Raw genomic sequence first — 21,307 nt, 5'->3', positions numbered from 1 at the left:
TTAATGGAGCAAATGGGATCGGTTTTCCAAGTACCATCCCGCCCACAACTACAATTAAGATGCTCTCGTATCGTCTACCAAGAGACGGTTTGATTAACAAGACCCACTGCCAAGTCAGCGATCCGTGGAACAGTTGATCTGAACCGTTCATCCATCTGCTCAATCACATCCACCGGTACCTCACATTTTGTTTCAGTCTCCCTTGGTTCTATATATACGAGTCACTCGTCACACACCGCGTGCGGATTGCGCGTGTGACTATGACTTAGACTTTGACTTTGTCGAGGAGAGGAGAGGAAAGAGGGCACCATGGCCAACCAGCTTGAGCCCGACGGCAAGACTGGTAGATTCATCTCAATCTGTTAGTCGAGCGGTGTGTTGTCCGTCAGAGGCTGGAGACCATGAGGTATGTATGTGGTTTGGCTTGGTTTGGTGCTTTAATTCCATCTGTGTGTGCATCGACGGGTGTTGGAAGAAACTAGCTCCTTTGGTTTGGCTTTCTGATCCATCTCTCCATCCATCCTTTGCTGGAAACAATATAGGGCACTGGATTTGACGGCGGGGAGCCGCAGAGCAGCGGCCAACTGTGCTGCAGGTGTGACCACAGCTCGGGTTGCAGCCGCCACAGGCACCGTCCTTCTCTTGGTTCCCATCTCAGCTATTGAACAAATCTTGCAGACGGAAGTTTGAGGTCGTGAACGACACATGCTAGCTGCACGAACATGGACGACCAGGTGAGATCATTCGTCCCTTTTTTCTTCTATTGACTCGTATTAATCTCTTTTCCTCTCATTGCCCCTCTATAATCTTCTCGGCTGCCTTTGTTTGTCTGAATTTACCCAGCTTCTCTGGTAGAGTGAATCCCTGGGGAATATAATTTTGAACACAAATATAGGAGTGAAATGGGATCGCAACAACCCAAATTACCAAAATCATCAAATTCAAATTATCCTAAAATCCTTCAGAGAGATGTTGCATGATGTGTTATTTCTCATTTCTGTTATTCAAGCACTGCATATTTCCTATAAAAAAGGCGATTCGGAAGATAAAAATGGAGCACATGTAAATAGAACAAAAATTAAATAATTGTATGTACAAGGAAACCGCAAATAACATCACTCCAATGCTCACAATTACGTACATACACTCAAAAAGGTGATCTGGGAATAATGACTAAAATTTTCTCAAAATCCTTTCGGCTATAACTTTGTGTACTTTCAAAATGAGGAACTGCAACTTCCCATGAAATAGTTGAATTTTTTTTCTTCCAGATAATGATGATCAAAGGATATAGAGCCTTCCTCATTAGTAGCAAGTGGGAGGTGCCGCCAATGGTAGGAAAGGCACGTCTTCTCTTAGTATGCCATGTCATCTAGAGAGGATTTTCTTTCAGAATTTTTTAAAACTCAAAAATATGATTTTAATTTATTTAAAAAATGAGATCACTGTTGCCCATATGCACGAAATCTCTGTCCATAATTAAAGAGTTACTCTCATTAGAAGGTTGGCATGGGTAGCTAATCCATTCTTCCTCCTTTTGTTCGTCGCTCTCCTCTTCTTTTTCTTCCAATGAGCTTTCAGGTTCATCAATTTCCTCTTCCACAGGTTCCTGCAAATTGTGAGTGCATTCTTGTGCATTAATGTGTCTCTCTTTATAATCAATGACATGGGGCCGCCGGCTCCCATCCGCGACTGGATCTACGTCACCCTAGCGGTGGCGCAGATGTTCTGGGAGGCCGGCATCCCAATGACGTGGGGCGACGTGCACCTCCCCCACAGCTGGCACCTGAGCCCATATCGAGTTCCGGTGTCACCGATCCTGGGCTTCGGCCGCGCCCGCATCGCGGAGATCCAGCGGCAGCATGATCAGCTACCGGCGGACCTCCGGGAGGACCCCGCCTACAGGGACACAAGTCCCAACTGGGACTTGTGGTTCGAGGTAGATCACGATGCGCGCCGGCGCACGAGCGTCACCTCGGCGACGGCGAGGCCTCGCTCACAGCCGCCTCGCGCGCATCCACGCACGCCCGAGCCCGCGGCTAGTCCGCCACGGCCCACGGGCCGTGCCAGCGCAAGCGCCACAGGCCCAGCCCGAGGGTAGGCCCCGTCACGCTCACGCTGACATAAGCGAGCAGCGTGGCAGCTTCATGGCCTTGCTTCCTTTTCCGCATCACAGTCAGCAATATCTAGCTGAAGCGAGACGTCGCCCAAATCTTTGCTTCCAAAACAGGAAAGAAATATATTGGCATCTTGTCACTTGGCCATAGGATGAAGGAGGTCCCGCCCAGAGGGCGACGTTCCCAGCAGCTACCGAGTGAGCGTGAGGGCATCTCCAGCGGCGCGCAAAGCGACCGTTTGCCGTCAGCCATGACCGGAAATGCGTCTGACACCACCTCCACCGGGTGACGTAAACTGATCGGACCGTCCGCGGAAACGCAAACCTGGTCCAAATATGCGTCTCGGATGCGTCTCTGCGGACGCTACGCGGACGCGCAAAGTGTCCGCTCGCGTCTGGCGGACGTTTCGTCGGGCCCGCCTAGCAGATACCATGCGTCGATGCATCTTCTCAAAAGCACTAGCGACTGCGCCGCTGCGTCGCTTCGGCAGTCTGCGTCACGTTAATGACGATGCCTCGGCTGCCGAGCCGCCGCAGCCAACCTCCGCCAACCACGTTAATGGCGACGCCACACGTCCCGTGGCCACTGCATGCCTCCGTCTATATAAAGGGGTGCGTGTTCTTCTTCCTCATCCACTCCTCCGAAGAAACCCTAACTGCCACAAAGCTCGACCGTAGCGCCGCCTAGGTGTATCTGCGACGCAGCTAGGCCCGCGAGGAAGTCCATGGCCGGTCCTGGTGGCCGGCGAGGCGGCCGAGGCCGCGGCCCCTGGCTCCCCCGGGGCCGGGGAAGGGGCCGCCGTGGTGGAGCAGCTACGACCCCACGCTCGCCGTCGCCTGCGCCCTCCTCGTCTTCGCAGGAGGACTGCTGCTTCGAGTTCCTCCTCTGCATCGACGACGACCCACTCGGCATCAAGCGGCTCCCGGACAAGTTCGCCGAGTTCGTCGACGGCGTCGAGCCGTCGCATTTGCAGCTACGGGAGGCCAGCTGCAACTTCTGCTGCTGGACCGTGGAGGTCTTGTTCGACGAGCAGGGCAAGATATACCTGCACACGGGTGGGACAAGTTCGCCTGCGACTTCGAGCTCGAGCGCGGCTACCAGCTCACATTCCTCTACGAGGGTGATGGCGAGATGATCGTCAAGGTGTTCGACGACACGGCGTGCCGCAGGCACTACCACACCGGCGAATCCGGCTCGGATACCGATAGTTAGAACTTAGAGTGTTCTTTCTTTGCAGCGAATCTGGCTACGGGCCAGACGAAGCCAGTAGTGGAGGTTTCTGGATGTTCGCCCTCGGTAGAACCCACAAGGGCACCATCTCCCACTGGATTTTCCAGTTTGGGTGACTGAGTGTGCCCTCGAATATTCTTTCTTGGCAACGAACATACGAAAATCAACATAACTGGTTTTCTCATTTTGCAATGTTTTATTTGTGTCAACCATGGTTCAAACTATGTATTAGTTTGTGTAAACCATGTTCCCAATTATATATTAGTTTGTGTAAAATCATGTTCCAATATATAATATTTAGAACTATGTTTAAATAGAGAAGAAGAAAATAAGAAAAAAATAAATATGTCTGCATGCGGCACGCTAATACTCCTAGTACCTTGCTAGCTCGGCTGCTGGCTTTGCTAGGTCTGCTGCTACGCATGCACGTATATATAGCTGGCTGGCTGCTAAATTATTTTGTTGAAATTATAGTTTACTATTTGTTGTAAACACCTAAATTTTATGTGGAATTTGTTTTTAAGTGTTGTTGTAAATATAATAGTGATTTGTTGTAAAAATATCATGAAAACAGAAATATTAGTTTGAGATTTTTGTTGTTGAAATTATTGTTTACCATTTGTTGTAAACACCTAAATTTATGTGGAATTTGTTTTTAAATGTTGTTGTAAATACATTAGCGATTTGTTGTAAAAATATCTTGGCACAAAAAATATTAATTTGAGATTTTTTGTTGAAATTATTGTTTACTATTTGTTGTAAACACCTAAATTTTATGTGGAATTTGTTTTTAATTGTTGTTGTAAATACATTAGTGGTTTGTTGTAAAGATATGAAATTGTTGCCTTTATCATTGAAATCATTGTTTACGATTTTTTGTGAACACGTAACTTTTTGTTGTATTTATATTTAATTATTGTTGTAAACACACCAGCAATTTTATTGTAAAGCTATGGAATTGTCCTTCTATTGAAATCATTGTTTACTCAGCAGTAATCACCGTAGGCTCTACCAGATGCCCAACAGGCAAAAGCCCATGACCTTCACGTGAAAAGCAAAGCAGCAGGACTAGGGCCTGCAGACGTACTGTAGCACAGCAGTGGAGGAAAGCGACGTTAGGAGAGATAGATTAATTGCCTGTCGTACGATCATGATCCAACCGTTCTGGAAGCAACCGATTTTTTGACACCGTATCAGCCGACCGACGGCTAGCGCCCGCCTATATAGTTTGTGCGTGACGCGTTCAAAATCTGCGTGGGGCGACTGCCGACTGCCACGTTGGAACGGAACAGCCGGTGCCAAGCTGACGCGTGGCGTTCAAAAAGGCAGCTTCGTGCTCAAGAGTTAACGAGTGGTGGTGATCGACTAATCGGGCTCCACGCAGCCCATTGGTGGCCCAAATAGTTGGATATATTATGTATCTTAACCGCGTCATTTCTCTGTAAAATATATTTGGAGGGCTCCGCTGCTTCAGTCCTCTGCGTTTCATTAGTCACCAAAACAGCTAGCAAAACCACCATCGGTAGCTAGAGGGGGTAATGTGTCCGGTATTTCATACTTAGGGGAAACTTAGGGGGGTCTATTGCCCCAAACACAATACTTCTGCGAGCTAGAGACAGAATGGTGGAGCTCATGCGACACGCCCGCGCCTCCCCGCACGCCTCCGCTCCCTCGGCCTAGGTAGGCTAGGCCTCGTCCTCCTCCTCATTGCATCTCCCCCAGGCTTTGACTCGCTGGCAAGTTTCCCGGAGGATTTCTGGTTCGGGAGCCTCCAGATCTCGGCGACGAGGCGCCCTTCCGCGTCCTCGTCCTCATCAATGGTTCCGGAAACGCCGGATCTGCGGCGCCCTAATGGCTCTGTGGTTCCCCAAACCGTCCCCCGAAGGGATTTGGGGGACGCCGGACGAAAAAACGTTCCCAGCCGCGTCCCCCAAATCCGCTTTTGTCCGGCGCGCCCCGATACGGTGTCCGGCGCCCCGACGCCGTTCCCGCCCCACAGGGGACGAACCGGGGACGCCGGACACAGCGAAAACCGAGGCCGGGACTAACCTAACCGTTGCCTACCTCGCGACCGAAGTTATTGGCGCGCAGCGAAGCGTCTCGTCGCGCCTTGCTTTGTGTGCCAGCGTTAATGAGCGCCACCGCTCCCCCGCCTCCCTCCGGCCTATAAAAAGGGCCGCCTCTCATCGTCCCTCTCACACACAAACCCTAGCGCCTCTCTCCCCAACCCTAGCCACCACCATCTCAAGAGTCGACGCCATGACTGGTAGAGGCGAATGTCGAGCTCGCGACCGTGGCCGCGGTCGCGGCAGAGGTGCACGCACGCCATCGCCTGCGACGCCATTGTCTTCATCGTCGAAGATGGACACGGAGGGGCCCGTGCTGTTCGAGTTCGTCCTCGTCCTCAAGGGCGACCCACGCGGTATCCAGAGGCTATCGGACAGCTTCGCCGACTTTGTCGCCGGCGACGACCGCCCTGGCGCGCTGCATCTGCGGGAGGATTCGTGCGGCTACTACCGGTGGATCGTGGACGTGATCTACAACGCGCGCGGCAAGATGTACCTCCACATCGGCCGGGAGAAGTTCGTGCGCCACCACAACCTCCAAGCCGGCTTCGTGCTCATGTTTTCCTACTTTGGCGACAGGGACATGAGTGTCAAGGTGTTCGACGAGACGCGTTGCCGTCGGAACTACCACGGAGACAACACCGACGAGGATGATGACGACTGAAGAGTGTTATTTCTTCACAGCGAATATATGCACGAAGTTCTCTGGTTGTTCTTCCTCGGAAGAACCAACAGGGGCACCCTCACCAGCTGGATTTTCCAGTTTGGGTGACTAGGTGTGCCCTCGAGTGTTCTTTCTTGGCAGCGAACACACGAAACCTTCGATGTCCGGCCTAGTTAGGTTTAGTTTTTTTTGCAATGTTTTATATTTGTGTCAACCATGGTTCAAACTATGTATTAGTTTGTGGAAAACCATGTTCCAAACTATATCTTCATGTAAACCACGTTCCAAATTATGTATTAGTTTGTGGAATATTTCTTCTCTTTATTAAAATAAAAATGCAAAAAAACATAAAAAAGAGTATTTTTATGTTTGGGGGCGGGCGTTTGGAGAACGCAGCTGGGGAGCTACGTCCTCCAAACACGGCAAGAAAGAAACGCATCCCCCAAACGCTTAATCCGGCGCTGTTTGGGAAATAGTTTGGGGGACGCGAGTGGAGATGCTCTAAGATTTTCTCACTCGACTGTGACCCAGGCAAACATGGACGCCACCACCACCTGCCCACATCAAGGCAGAGATCAATGCAACTAGAAGCCAAGTCCCTAGTGTAACAAGAGGACACATCAAATGGATGCCATGTTGGCCACAGCACACGCTTAACTGGGGAGGAGAGGAGACGCTAGCTGAGGTAGCGCGTGATTGTGCATCGATCATTCACCGCGTGAGAGTAGCGCGGCTGCTTCCTCCACCACCACACGCTCGCGCACAGGACCAGCGAAGCGACGGCAGGGCACGCTTGCCACTAGCGCGATTTTGACAGCACTGAGCTAGCGCGTGAGAGCTCTGCGGCTACTTCCTCCAGAACCACTCGCGCGCCCACTGGACCAGCGAAGCGACGGCAGGCACGCACGCTACGCTTGCGCTACGACAATGTTGACAGCAACAAGATTCAGTGATCCAGTTGCCATTTCTAGACTACTTGGATGTGGTAGCTGGGGGCACGCACCTACCTGGGCCACATGTGTCTACTGCTACTGGATGATGATAAGTTGATGACGGAGCAGTTACCCTTGGTCTTCTTGTTCGTGTCACCACACGTCAAACATAGGGTGTGTTTGGTAGCCCGGGGCAACATAGAATATCTATCTCCTCTCAACATGTTGACCCTAGCCAAGTTGAGGTGAGATTTTATCACGTGTTTGGCAGCTCGTATATGTTGAGATATGCTTTGATGAGATGTTGTTTGGCGGCATTTGTGCTGAGCTGAGAATAGTACTACATAGCAGTTTTACAAAGAAGTCTAGCTATTTTGCAAAAAAGATCCTGGAGAAGAGAAAACGGAATGCAATCAAGTCCCTTTTATCTACAGCCTACATCTGGGAGCCGACCGGCGGCCAGTGGAGAAGCCGCGATGGTCGGCGGCCAAGGAAGGGTTTGGTCGCCGGCGAGCATCCATGGAAGGTCGGCCGGGTCGCTGGCGGCCGGTCATGCGCAAGGGGAGGGGCGCCAGGGGAGAGACGGCGGAGGCCGGCGACCATGGCGGGAGTGGTAGAGGCTGGCGGCCACGGGGGCGGCGGTGGCCGGTGTCCACGGAGGCGGCGGCCGGCGACCTGAGGAGGGGCGTGGGAGCGGGACAGAGTGCGGGAGAGCTGCGATGGAACATGCGGGAGCGGGTGCGATGGACGGGCTGGGGTTTGGGGGGTGCGTCGCGGGATTCTTGAGGCAGTTTGCGGGATGGACTCGGCTAAGCTCGGTTGTGAAGCTCAATTTGAGCTTCACAACCTGGCCAGGCTGAGAGCCCTTATTCGCACGATGTGGGCTAAACTCTACTCGTCCGACCGGGGTAACAAACACAATCTGAGTTGGTAAAAGTGGGATGAGGAGAGATTTTCTGGGGTAACCCAGGCTACCAAACACACCCATATTATCTTCTTTTAGGATCCTTTCGGCAGGACGTCTGTAAGACTGGAACCATCATTTTCAAGTTTCACCAAAAAGCGACGCCCCTCCATGTATCATTGTGTCTGTCTGGTTGTCAAGTGTTAAACTGTTCAAGTACGGATTTGTTATACTGAAAGCCTCTTCTGTTCCAAAGACTACATGCTCTTACTTCATGGTTTTATTACGGTCAGACGTCTATTGTATTCGAGCTCACCATACAAAATTACCATCAACAGTAGGTAATTACAGACACAAAATGTTTATAAGTTATTGAAAAATAATTCTGGAGATTCTCAGTGATACATCTCACAACCATGTAAAATCTCAACCCAAAATTCGTTTTACTTTGTGCTAGATAAAAATAAAAAAAAACCTGACATGTTTTTAGAGATTTGAAATAGACTACTTAGATCTGCACTTTTGTCATTTTTGTAGCTTAAAATAGAAAGTACTTGAAATTTATATTTTACACGTTTGTGGGATACATTATTGGCTATATGTAGATTTTTTCAGAATTTTTAAAACTCAAAAATATGATTTTTAATTTATTTAGAAAACGAGATCACTAGTGCCCATATGCAGGAAATATCTGTCCATAATTAAGACTAAGAGGCTATAAACTTTCCAGAGTTAATTAACGTGAGAAAAGAACTTCCTTCCTTCATTTCACCGGATCAAAATTCTAACGCTTACAAACAACAAATGCAACAGCGTTTACCTACTACACTACTCCATCAAACTAGATATCTAAATATATAAGGTGGCACGTCATCTAAAGTGACACATTATATCTAGGCATCTTGCCCTGTTGGCCATAGGATTCAGGAAGGAGCCGCCAAAGAGCGAGGCGCGTCAGAAGTTCGCGTGGCTGGACTCTGAGGAAACCGGGAGAAGACCCATATCTTGGATGGATTCTCGGCCACAGCTTCTGGATTAGCGTATCTTTTCTCTTAATTGCCCTTTTGTAGACGGAGTAATCTTTTTGCGATCTGTCTGAAATATCTGAAACCTGTTGACCTTGAACCGATTGATGGGGAGCAGCAGTGTCCTTCTAATCGTGTTTCTTTCTCTTCGGGTCATGTAATTTGGCGTCTTCGGTTAAAGGTTCCACAGATTTTGCTATGCTGACTGCAAGCAGGTGCAGGTTCAGTTTGTTCCGGGCGTGTTTCAGTTTCATCAGTAGCTCCAGAGCGCGGCGTAATCAGCTCCGCTGTCCCAGCACACCTCGCTGAATTCCGGCGGCGGCGGCTCGATGAGCATCCCCTCCGCGAGGTCCGCGTAGTACGATCCCAGGTCCATCTCTCCGGACAAGCCGAACTCGAAGTCGAACATGTCGCTGCCCAGTACCGCAGCCGCCGGCACCTCGAACAGCCCGTCCAGTTCAGAAGACAGGGACGTCGCCGACGAGCCGGCGTCATCCTCGGTCGACGACGCGGACGAGCTTAAGGTGTCAGCCTCGTAAACGGGGACGGTCGCGACGCAATCGGCGGCCTCCCGGCGCTGCAAGTCCGCGACGGCGGCGAGGGCCGCGCGCCTGACGTCGGCGAGGTCGGCGAGCGCGGACGGGACGGCGAGGAGCCACGCGGAGTCCGCGAAGTTGAGGCGCGCGGCGGAGCGGCCGCCGAGCAGCGCGAGCATGCCGGCGTCGTGCGCGCGCGCGGCGGCCTCGGCGGTGGCGTGCGTGCCGAGCCAGAGCCGCTCGCCGCGCTTGCCGCCGGGCACGCGCACCTCGCACACCCACCGGCCGGCGCTGCCGCGGCGCCGCACGCCGCGGTACACCGGGTGCCGCGTCTCCTTGAACTTGGTGCGGCCCGCGGGACGCTTGGGCGGCGGCGCCCACGACGTCGCCGCCGAGTGCTCGTGCGACGACGTTGAAGAGGAAGATGAGCCGCTCATGTCCATTGCTGGCTGCCGATCGATCACTAGCTTGGTGCTGGCTTTAGCTTCGTCAGATATGGTTGGGATGTGGAGTGTGAGGTTGCTGGCGATCTTGCTGAGGTCGAGCTCGGAGTGTGTTGGGTAACTCATTGCTGTGCGCGGGGTGCGGTCTTATATAGTTTATGCCTCACGCGCTCAAAAATATACGTGGCGGCGGGCGGCGGCGCCGTTCCGGTGAGGAGCTGACGCGTGTCCTTGTTTTGCAGCGTTAAGCAAAGCAGGGACCCATATTATATTTCGAGGGGCTCTGCGCTGTAAAGCCACATGCAGCACAGGGGATAAAACGACATGACAGGATTTCCGTTTGTCCCTGTGATCAGGGCCGGCTCTGGCCCAGGGCAAGAGGTGCGACGGCCCGGGACCCATCCAATACAGGGGCCCATATCTGCTACGTATTAGGTACAGTGTATAGTAGATGGTAAAAAGGCCCATTTCTTACGTATCGCACACAACAAGGCCAGCCGATAAGCTAGCGAGAGAGTGTAAGGATCTCTCCGTCCAGGAAACGAAACATACTCATTGATCGCGATTGACGACTCCTTTCCCTCGATCGAATCATCGCACGGAGTTCAACATCGTCTGTCATCTCGCCTCCCTCGCCCCACCCCTGAAATCCCTAGTCCCTGTTTTGCTAATCACATACGGTCATAGATAGTCTGAGACGGAAGCACGGGATTGCTGGAGAGATCAAGATCGGCAAGTAAATCTCGATTCGAAAACTCAACAAGACGCAGCTGGCCGGCTATAGTTTTTGTGCTGATCCAAATTATCAATCTGTGACAGCTTGTTCTTTCTTTGTACAACAATAGCAGGCTACAACTGCTTCCGTTCAGCAGTTCATTCCTTTCAGCTCATTTGTGGAGGTGACAACCTTGCTGTGTCAACAAATGCACCGATGTAAGTCTAGTTTCTCATGATTACTCGAGGTTTGAAGGTTTGTTGGCACAATTTTCTCTTTTTTATTCACTGTAGCATCTATGAACATTGTTTGAAGGGATCCCTTGTTTGAAACAAAGGCGTATCAGATTTTTGATACGACCGAAGAATGATCAGTGTTAATTAGTTCACACAAAAATTATCTGTCCATGTATAGCAATCGATTTTTTTCTCCGCTGGGCCCACTGATAGAGTTTGCCCTGGGGCCTTCGAAATCTTTGAGCCGGCCCTGCCTGTGATATCTGTACTTTTGTAATCCTGTGATATCTCGTAGTCTAGTAGTCTCCTTCTTCTTCTCCACCATCTTCCAAGTGCCACCTTCAACAAAACCGCTGAGAAAGATAACAGAGCACTGGAAGTTTTGTACTACCTATGTTCATAAATAGATGTCTTAGATATGTCAAAATTTGGATGTATCTAGACCAGTGGCGGACCTTGGGGCAAATTCCTAGGAGGGCAAATGGGCTGGGGGGCGAAAAATAGAGGCCCAAACTGATTTTAGTGAACAAAAAGGCCAAATACATGTAAAAAATAATCTGTTTCTTCATGGGCTGGGGGGGTGATGGCCCATTTCGCCCCCACTAAGGTCCGCCAGTGATCTAGACACTATTTAGTATAGATACATCCAAATTTAGAAAAATTCAAGACATCTATTTATAGACGGAGGGAGTATTTTGTAAGAAGTTCTGAAAATTTGGTGAAGAGTTTTTTTTATTTTATTTTGAAAATAAAATTTATTAGTATTAATATCGTAAAGATACCAATTATACATAGGCTCTGCAACAACGCAATGTCCTAACAGCAATGTGGATGCACATGATAAAAAAAATTATAGAAAAGGAAAGTCCTAATACATGGATCTATTTCTTATAACACCGAACCAAACACCACCAAAACACCACCATAACTATCTTCAAAATAGGCATTGCCATGGCAACAAACTGCAAAGTTTTGCATCGCTCACTGAAACCAAACGGTTAGAAAAAACATAGCTGCGCAAGACCGAATCACATCTGATCAGGCAATCTCCAGGCATGTCACCCATTGGAGTTCGCCAGCGGAGCCTTCCGAAACTCGACACTCCGACGAGATCAATAAAAAAAATACATCAAGTAGATATTCGTCATGGCGTGAGAGCAGGTAGTCCCCACACCAACGGCGGCGGCCAGGCCCATTGGAACTAGGCCAGTAGATCGAGGACGGAGGATCTAGATGGGACCCAACACCCACAACATCGCCTCTTCCTTAGGATCGTACCGAAGTGCATCATCGAGGAAGAAGATCAGTGTCGTCGCATCAACCAGATGACTCCGCCTCGGCCGCCATGCTTGACGCGAGGTGCTCGCGCCGCCCCAGCCGTCTTGAACAGTGTCCTCGTGATATACCCCCTACCCCATCTCCTTTGGCACTAGTGCCCGCCACAGTCGCAAACGAGGTCGGCGTTAGCGGCGGTGAGGATCTACAACGGAGATGAGCTTTTGGTGGCGGCTAGGGTTGGCCCCGGTGCCGCCATGGGGAGCTGCACGGGAGCCAACAATTGTCAGAATTTGAACTTTAAAAAACCGGTGTTTCAAATTTTGTAAAAATTGATCAACTTTGCACATTTTTCATCGAAGATTATGGAGAAAAATATCTTTTGGTGTGTCGGGAGTTTGGTGACTTGCAGCGGCGGCCTTTGCAAAAGGGGTTGGCAGTTCAGGAGGACTACATTTTTGGTGATCGAGTCCCGAGTCATGATTTTCCAAGTGAGAAGGGAATGTCTGGTCTTTATTGGTTGTACCTGGCAATGGCCTTTCCAAGGGCATTGTTTTGTGAACTCGGACATCCTCCATGGTGAAACCTAAGATCTTCGATCGAGCAACGAGAACGCTTGAGCATTGTTTTCTTCTTGGGGCGTTGCTTTTGGAGACTCTCTTTCGTAGTCCGAGTGTTCTGTTTGGTGGTGGTTAGAGGGATGTTGTTGCCAGTGTGTCACCACGGCGACGGGTCTTTGTTTTCTGCTTTTTTTTTCCTTGGTTATTGCATCCTTGTTGGCGCAGAGACTGTGTGTAATTAATATCTACGCTACATTAATTTATTTTCTTCTAGAAGAAAAACGGAGATTTAAATTCTGCAGGAGAATTCGTTCCGATGTTGTCTTAATATTTCATGATTACCATATGTTGCTTTTCTCTCAGTTTTCTGAATCTTCAAGATTAAAGAACATGGGCGCCACTACCACCTGCCCACATCAAGGCAAAGATCAATGCAACTAGAAGCCAAGTCCCTATCGCCCGGGCATGTACGTAATTTGGGGACACATCACATCGATGCCATGTTGGCCACAGCAGTACACGCTAATCGGATGAGGAGACGCTAGCTGGGCTAGCGCGTTACTGTGCGTCGATCATTCACCGCGTTAGAGTAGCGCGGCTGCTTCCTCCACCACCACACGCTCGCCCACTGGACCAGCGAAGCGACGACAGGAACGGTAGGAGAAACAGCGGCTCACTGAGCTAGCGCGTGAGAGCTCTGCGGCTGCTTCCTCCACAACCACTTGCGCGCCCACTGAACCAGCGAAGCGACAGCAGAAAGCACGCTACGCTTGCATCTACGAGACGAGACTACGACAATTTTGACAGGAACAGGAAGACTACTTGGATGTGGTAGTAGCTGGGGGCAAGCACCACATGTTTACTCGTAATGGATGATGATACGTTGATGACGACAGTTGCCCTTTTGGCTCGTGTCACCGCACGTGAACGTAGTATTGAGAAACCGTAAATGTAGGCCGAGCTACATGTAGCCTTTTATTTTAAAATTTCACAATTATATTCAAAATTTTCAAACAATCTAATAAAATATTGGTTATAACCAATGATGCAATCTGCAAGATCTCAATGTAAAGTTATGTATTCTAAGCTACACAAAAATGACAAAATCTGACGAGTTTTACAGTTTTGAAATGATCACTATTCATTATGCTCAGATCTACACATTTGTCATTTTTGTGTAGCCTACAATATAAAGAATTTCACATTAGATTTTCTTTATTAGTAGATTTCATCATTGGCTTCATCGAGAATTTTTTTTCAAACTTTTCTGAAATCTAAAAATATGATTTCTAAATTTTTAAAAATAAAGTGCTACTTGTAGCTCGGCCTCCATTTGTCCACTCTTCTCCATTGATGATCCTTTCAGCAGGTCGTCTGAAAGAATGGAACCATCATTTTCAACCAAAAGCGATGTCTGGTTGTCAAGGATGTGTTTGCTTGGGGCTATGAAGTGGAATGTAATAGAATGATTTCACACCTACAATCCGTTACGATGTTTAGTTGAGAAATAGAATGAAACGAGGTGGTTCCTCAAAAGAGAATATACCCTCTAGATTTAGAATGCACTCATACCTTAAAATTGGTGGAATCTCTCCGTTCCTCTATGCTAAAGAGTAAAGCCATCCCATGCTCACCCAACACCTCTCAACTCATTCTTGTATGCTAAAGCCACCCATCTTCATCCACCACCTCTCTTCTCTTACAACTTTTCTGCTAAACACACCCACGTACCCTATTTCTAGAATCAGTCATATTCCACTCTTCAACAAAACACAAACACAGGAATGGAACCAACCCAGACTTAGGAAATTTTTTTGTTCAAGTCTACGGGCGAGGCTTTTCTGAGCCAGGTTTCGACGACTGCCCCGCTTCGGCCTGCGTATTCTTCCCGGCGGCTTATACATCAGTGGCTCATTATAATGTCCAGGACATCATCTCTTTTTCAGTTCTACTCACATCACAGGGAGGAAAGTAACAATTGCTCACCTGTTGGGCCTGAAACCGCCGTACTTCATTAGGAAATGCAGCATCCACGAGCTGGATATCTTCATCAGTCAGCAGAAAGGTGACGTTATCGTCCCTGAGTACTTGTGGCAGTTCTGGATCATCCACTGAGTCAGCAGACTCACAATTCATAGTTGCCTCCTCCTCGTCATCATCATCGTCTAAACCAATCACCTCAGCCTCACTCTCACCATCTAATTCTGGCTTCTTGTCAGATACATCACCAGAAACCATACCACCAGTGACCCTATTCCATTTGACCGTAATAAGGGTGGCCATATCTTTCTAAAATATATTTGGATGGCAGGGTTAGCTTGGAATGCACATGGAGGCAAAACGACATGTCCCCTAAATTTTAAGTTGTACTTCTGCTACTTTTAAGTAGCAGTACTCCCGCCAAAACTTCTAATTGATTGTATATATTTGCTAATGCAGTGAAGGTTTAGGACAAGTATAATGATGTGACGTAGTATCTATTACAGTTGCCTCATAGACATTATATTTATTTAAAAGAGAGAAAAATGAGGATGTTGTATTTTCTTACCTAAGAGATGATCTCTTAATAAAGAATAAGAGACTGTTGTTTTCTCTTTTTGTATCATTTATCTTTCCTTAGTAACATAATTTCTCAGTAAAAATAATTAATACTCACTCCATGTCAAAATATACGACGTTTAAGAAAGCTTCAGACATGGTGAAAAATCGGGCAAAATGACATCGCTACGCATGTCTTCCATCTCCGCCTCGACCCAGGTGGTCATCTTCCATTTCCGCAAAGATCGAGCACTCCTCGGCGACATCTAGCTCCCCCGATCCCATCCGCCCCAAGTAGCATGTTCTCATTCGTTCCAAGTTGCCTCATCCCCTCTGCCCTAGGCCGTGCTATCTTCCGCCGTAGGTCGCTCATCCCCTGATAATCTAGAGTCCCAGGTTTCCTGCGATGCTGAGCACTAGGTCGCCTGATCCCCTAATCATCGAGATCAAGAGGTCACCCAGATCATCCATACCACAGGTCGGAGCTGAGAGCGCGCCTACGCGTGGAGTGGCGGAGTTGGAGGTGAGGATGGGGACCCTCACGTACGGCTACCGGAACGGGCGATGACGCTAGCGGGGAAAGGACATCTATTCATTTTAGTTGTTAATTCCCGTTGTGATTACTGCATGTGCAATTAAGACATATGTGCTAGGTTATTGCATATTTTTTGATCGTATATCTAGTCTCGTCGAAACATGCTTTCGCACCGCTTTTATAAACAAATGCCAACGGACAAACCGATACAAACTGATGAGGAATTCCTCTTGAAATTAGATCACGGATAAACAAGAGAAATTAAGAAGCACCGAGTTTGCCACCGAAGATGCCGTCTAGGCAAATCCCGTGAATCTTGGTGTCATGATATCTAGTTGAGTTAAATTAATATATGGAAATTGCTTATTATTGAGAGGCTATAAACTTAAGAGTTAACAACATGAGAAAAGAACTTCCTTCCTTCATTTCACCGGATCAAAATTCTAACGCTTACAAACAACAAATGCAACGGTGTTTACCTACTGCACTACTCCACCAAACTAAATATCTAAGGTGGCATGTCATCTAAAAAAGGTGACACATTATATCTAGGCATCTTGCCCTGGTGGCCATAGGATTCAGGAAGGCGCCACCAAAGAGCGAGGGAGGCACATCAAATCGCCGCGTCAGTTCGCGTGGCTACCTGAACTTTGAGGAAAAGGCCAGTAGCTTCGGTAAGCTTCAACCGGCTGACCTGGGATGGGTTCTCGGCCGCATCTTCTTCTGGATTATCGTGCTTGCTCCATCTTTTTTTTCTTTTCTATTGGCCTTTTCTGGAAGCAAATCTTTTTTGCGACCTGCCTGAAATCTGAAACCGTTGACCTTCAACCGATCGACAGGCAGGAGCACTGTCATTCCGCTCGCGTTTCTTTGATGAGTTCAGATAAGGATTGCACACATTTTACTAGGCTGAGTAGATTCATTCCAGATGGCGGTGTTTCAGTTTCAGTTGTAGCTCCAGAGCGCGGCGTAATCAGCTCCGCTGTCCCAGCACACCTCGCTGAATTCCGGCGGCGGCGGCTCGATGAGCATCCCCTCGGCGAGGTCCGCGTAGTACGACCCCAGGTCCATCTCCCCGGACAAGCCGAACTCGAAGTCGAACATGTCGGTTCGCATGCCAAGTGCTGGAGCCGCCGGCACCTCGAACAATCCGTCCAGTTCAGAAGACAGGGACGTCGCCGACGAGCCGGCGTCGTCCACGGACGACGACGCGGACGAGCTGGAGGTGTCAGCCTCGTAAACGGGGACGGTCGCGACGCAATCGGCGGCCTCCCTGCGCTGCAAGTCCGCGACGGCGGCGAGCGCCGCGCGCCTGACGTCGGCGAGGTCGGCGAGCGCGGACGGGACGGCGAGGAGCCACGCGGAGTCCGCGAAGTTGAGGCGCGCGGCGGAGGCGGAGACGGAGCGGCCGCCGAGCAGCGCGAGCATGCCGGCGTCGTGCGCGCGCGCGGCGGCCTCGGCGGTGGCGTGCGTGCCGAGCCAGAGCCGCTCGCCGCGCTTGCCGCCGGGGACGCGCACCTCGCAGACCCACCGGCCGGCGCTGCCGCGGCGCCGCACGCCGCGGTACACCGGGTGCCGCGTCTCCTTGAACTTGGTGCGCCCCGCGGGACGCTTGGGCGGCGCCGGCGCCCGCGACGCCACCGGGTGCTCGTGCGACGATGACGAGGTTGACGAGGAGGACGGCTCACTGGCCATGTCCATGTAGCTGGGTGCTGGATTTAGCTTGGTCAGGTATGCTATGCTGGATGTGGAGTCTGGAGAAGAGTGCGAGGTTGCTGGCGATCTTGCTGAGGCCGAGCTCGGAGTGTGTTGGGTAACTCATTGCTGTGTGATCGGTGCGGTCTTATATAGTTTATGCCTCACGCGCTCAAACATATACGTGGCGGCGGGCGGCGGCGACGATTTGCACAAAAATAACCCAAAAGTGAAAGAAAAGCACAGACTGACCCTCCGGCGAAACTATTTCACCCATCTAACCCTTTTGTGTGGCGCCTATGCGAGGGAGCGCATCTGCACTGTGTGGCGCCCATGAGACGGGCGCCACACATCTTGCCTGCGTGGCGTGCATGAGCGTGCGTGGCCTACAGCTGCCAACGTGGAAACATGTGTGGCGCCCATGGCAAGGGCGCCACACTACTCTTTATTAATAAACGTTGTCTAGAGCTGACAGAACATAGTGGTAGCTTAGTTGGATGAACCCTTTGGTGCAAACCTATAGGTCTTGAGTTCAAACCCCCAAACCACTTGATTTTATTTTTTCTTTTTAAAATTATGCTAGACATTGTAGTATGTTCTAAAATATAGAACCCAGCTCCGTATTGTTTTTAAAACTTATTATCATTTTTTTAAATCATTGTAGGAGTTCAAAATAAAACATACTGCCTCCTATTTGTTTTAATGGATACACATGTACATAGCGTGGCCGATCTATTTATTAGAGAAACAAACGCAAGCTAAACCATTGCTATTAGTTTTTGGGTTGCTCTAATCATAGTTGTGTTTTCCGTTTGCAGATTAGCGGGGGATGAGCCAGGCCTGCTTATTTAATTTTCTCAACAACAGCAATAGTAAATATTGTACTGATAGATATACCCTAGCGAGTGTCTTTTTTTCAAAAACAATCATGTATTTTGTTTCCCTTTTGCAGATGACAAGGACTGTGATATGCTGCAGAATCAAGACCAAAACAAGCAAATCAATGGTTTTGAGTATCTGGCCCATACCATTTTCTCTACAAATTAATCTGTTTAGTCCATGCATGCATGAAATGTCTGACGAAGTTCAGAATCCGTAGCTAGACATGATCGAAACCACGTGTATACTTCACTTCACAGTGAAATGGTAAAGTAATCCCTACTTACGGCGATGAGAAATTTGGTTAACCTCATTTGTGATATGATTCACATATGTTTCAAATTTTATTGCAGTCAAACATTTTGCTACTATGTCCGCCGCAACGCGCGCGGAATCATCTAGTATATATGAAGTCATCAAACCAAATCTTTGTGTGATACACGGAAGTTGTATCTATATATGCAAAATCAAGGCCACGAAGATTTTATTGCTTCAAAAGGATCGACTCTTCGTATGGCTAGTAAATGGTTCATGAGATAACCTCACGGGAAGATGCGGATTATCAGGATAGTCAGAGAATTCTTGTTCTATTGCTTGCAACACTAACATTTCTGTATCTATATATACTTGATGAGCTGCAAATATTCCGTTAAGATTAGGATAGTTAAGATTTTATTGCTTGCAATTAGAAGTTAAGTTATAGTTTCAGGATCAATTAAAATCTTGCAATTAGAAGTATATATTGATGTACACTAACGTTAGTTTGCTTCACAAAGGTTTTGTACATTAATACATACGTTCTGGAGCAATAAAAACTGAGTATGGTACGTCTTGCATGGTAAACCACGCAAATTGGTTAAGGGAGAAAAACTGAGTGTGGCACTACAAAAATATCTCAAAATTGAACTAGAGAACCATACACCGTGAGAGGGAGACAGAACTACTCGGCTTTGGATTTCTCCTTCTCCACAACATATACACATTTGAGCAAACTCGGTATGTTGTAGGATCCGCTGAACCACAATGTGCATTTCTGTACGCACTAAGCTTGCCAAAATCTGTACACTGTCCATCCACGGCTCGCCAAGGCATAGGGACACATTTCTGTACACAAAGGTTTGCTTCACAAAGGTTTGGTTTGATGACTTCATATATATATGCATCCTATGATAAACTAATAGCAATGATTTAGCTTGCGTTTGTTTCTCTAATAAGCAGATCCGCCACACTATGTACATGTGTATCAATTAAAACAAATAGGAGGCAGTACGTTTTATTTTGGACTCCTACAATGATTTAAAAAATGATAAAAAAGTTTTAAAAACAATACGGAGCTGGGTTCTATATTTTAGAACATACTACAATGTCTAGCATAATTTTAAAAAGAAAAATAAAATCAAGTGGTTTGGGGGTTTGAACTCAAGACCTATAGGTTTGCACCAAAGGGTTCATCCAACTAAGCTACCACTATGTTCTGTCAGCTCTAGACAACGTTTATTAATAAAGAGTAGTGTGGCGCCCTTGCCATGGGCGCCACACATGCTTCCACGTTGGCAGCTGTAGGCCACGCACGCTCATGCACGCCACGCAGGCAAGATGTGTGGCGCCCATCTCATGGGCGCCACACAGTGCAGTGTGGCTCCCCTCGCATAGGCGCCACACAAAAGGGTTAGATGGGTGAAATAGTTTCGCCGGAGGGTCAGTCTGTGCTTTTCTTTCACTTTTGGGTTATTTTTGTGCAAACCGCCGGCGGCGGCGCCGTTCCGGTGAGGAGCTGACGCGTGTCTTTCTTTTGCAGCGTTAAGCAAAGCAGGGACCCATATTATATTTCGAGGGGCTCTGCGCTGGCAAAACGACACGACAGGATTTTCGTTCGTACTTTTGTAATCCTGTGACATGTGTACATGGCCTTGTTTGATATCCTGTGACATGAGTATAATCAAACACAACTCATCTTTTATAGGATTCAACTAACCATGACATCTCAATCATATGAATTTTCTATTACTATGATTTTCATATCCTATGAATAAAATGAGCCATAAATCTGGTAGTCTAGCTAGGCCTGGGCATTCGGTTTTAACCGAAAATTCGGTTCGGTTTTTTCGGTTTTTTTGATAATTCGGGTAATAAAAGATAGGCACCGAAATAATATCGGTTTTCTTACTAATTGGTAGTTCGGTTAACCGACAATTCGGTTCGGTTTTCGGTTTTTAACCGAATTGACTGAACGTGAGTAGTGACAGACTAATAACAAACAATAGCATTGAAAGTGCATCCATAACTACTATATTAAACCTGAACAGCTTCGTTTTTTCTCAGAATTTTGGACCTGCTCAAACTTGATCTTGTGTGTATTTTTGGTGCTCTCTGAGATTTAGGGGGAACTTCCAACGCATGCGGCATGTGTAGTTCGCGGTTGTTTTGGTGCATATTCATCGTGTAACTATAGCTTCGAAATGGTTGGACCGGACACGTATGTGGTCTTCGTACCACCGCTTTCCTTTCTGTCTCCCTACGTGTGGTCTCTCGAGAACTCGACCACCGTTTTGTCCTTCCCCCACGGCGCCACGTTCTTTAGATTTTCTCATCTCTCTCTCCGCCGCTTTGACCAGATCTCCACCTTCACTGGCCCCTCATTGCCTGAGCTCTTCCCTGGTCGATCTCCCTTTCGATTGCGTCTTCTCTCTGTCCGCGTGGCTTCTTCTGTGATGATTTGATTTCTATGGATTCTTCTCCTTGGCTCTTTTCTTGTGGTTGGGTGATCCGATTTTCTTTTCGTTCTATTGCTTCCTCTGCGACCATGGATGACAGAGCGACCGCTCGCCCCATTCCTTCTCCGTCGACGTTCAGCGCTGCGTGGTTCCTCTGTAGTCCGGCCGCGCCGGCCGGACCTCCCGACTCGGCCAGAGGACAAGCTATTTGCGGTGATGGGCTGGACCTCCCAGCCCCACGGC

The 21,307-nt window shown here is 48.6% G+C and overlaps 2 protein-coding genes across 2 annotated transcripts; both read right to left on the bottom strand.

Moving 5' to 3' along the window:
- Window positions 1-9,182: 9,182 nt before the first annotated feature.
- Window positions 9,183-10,017, bottom strand: LOC124652410 (dehydration-responsive element-binding protein 1H-like). Its single transcript, XM_047191420.1, has one exon. It carries the CDS (start codon window positions 9,915-9,917, stop codon window positions 9,192-9,194), a length of 726 nt encoding a protein of 241 aa, XP_047047376.1. The 5' UTR covers window positions 9,918-10,017; the 3' UTR covers window positions 9,183-9,191.
- Window positions 10,018-16,643: 6,626 nt separating this feature from the next.
- Window positions 16,644-17,477, bottom strand: LOC124652409 (dehydration-responsive element-binding protein 1H-like). The gene has a single exon (XM_047191419.1). The coding sequence runs from the start codon at window positions 17,475-17,477 to the stop codon at window positions 16,722-16,724; it is 756 nt and encodes a 251-aa protein (XP_047047375.1). The 3' UTR covers window positions 16,644-16,721.
- Between the last annotated feature and the right edge of the window lie 3,830 nt (window positions 17,478-21,307).

The sequence above is a fragment of the Lolium rigidum genome, chromosome 5 (assembly GCF_022539505.1).
Source record: "Lolium rigidum isolate FL_2022 chromosome 5, APGP_CSIRO_Lrig_0.1, whole genome shotgun sequence".
Taxonomy (NCBI): Eukaryota; Viridiplantae; Streptophyta; class Magnoliopsida; order Poales; family Poaceae; genus Lolium; species Lolium rigidum.
This window is presented reverse-complemented; position numbering and strand designations above follow the sequence as displayed.

Coding starts and splice junctions, on each gene's coding strand:
- LOC124652410 (XM_047191420.1), bottom strand. CDS start 9,917: ATGGACATGAGCGGCTCATCTTCCTCTTCAACGTCGTCGCACGAGCAC.
- LOC124652409 (XM_047191419.1), bottom strand. CDS start 17,477: ATGGACATGGCCAGTGAGCCGTCCTCCTCGTCAACCTCGTCATCGTCG.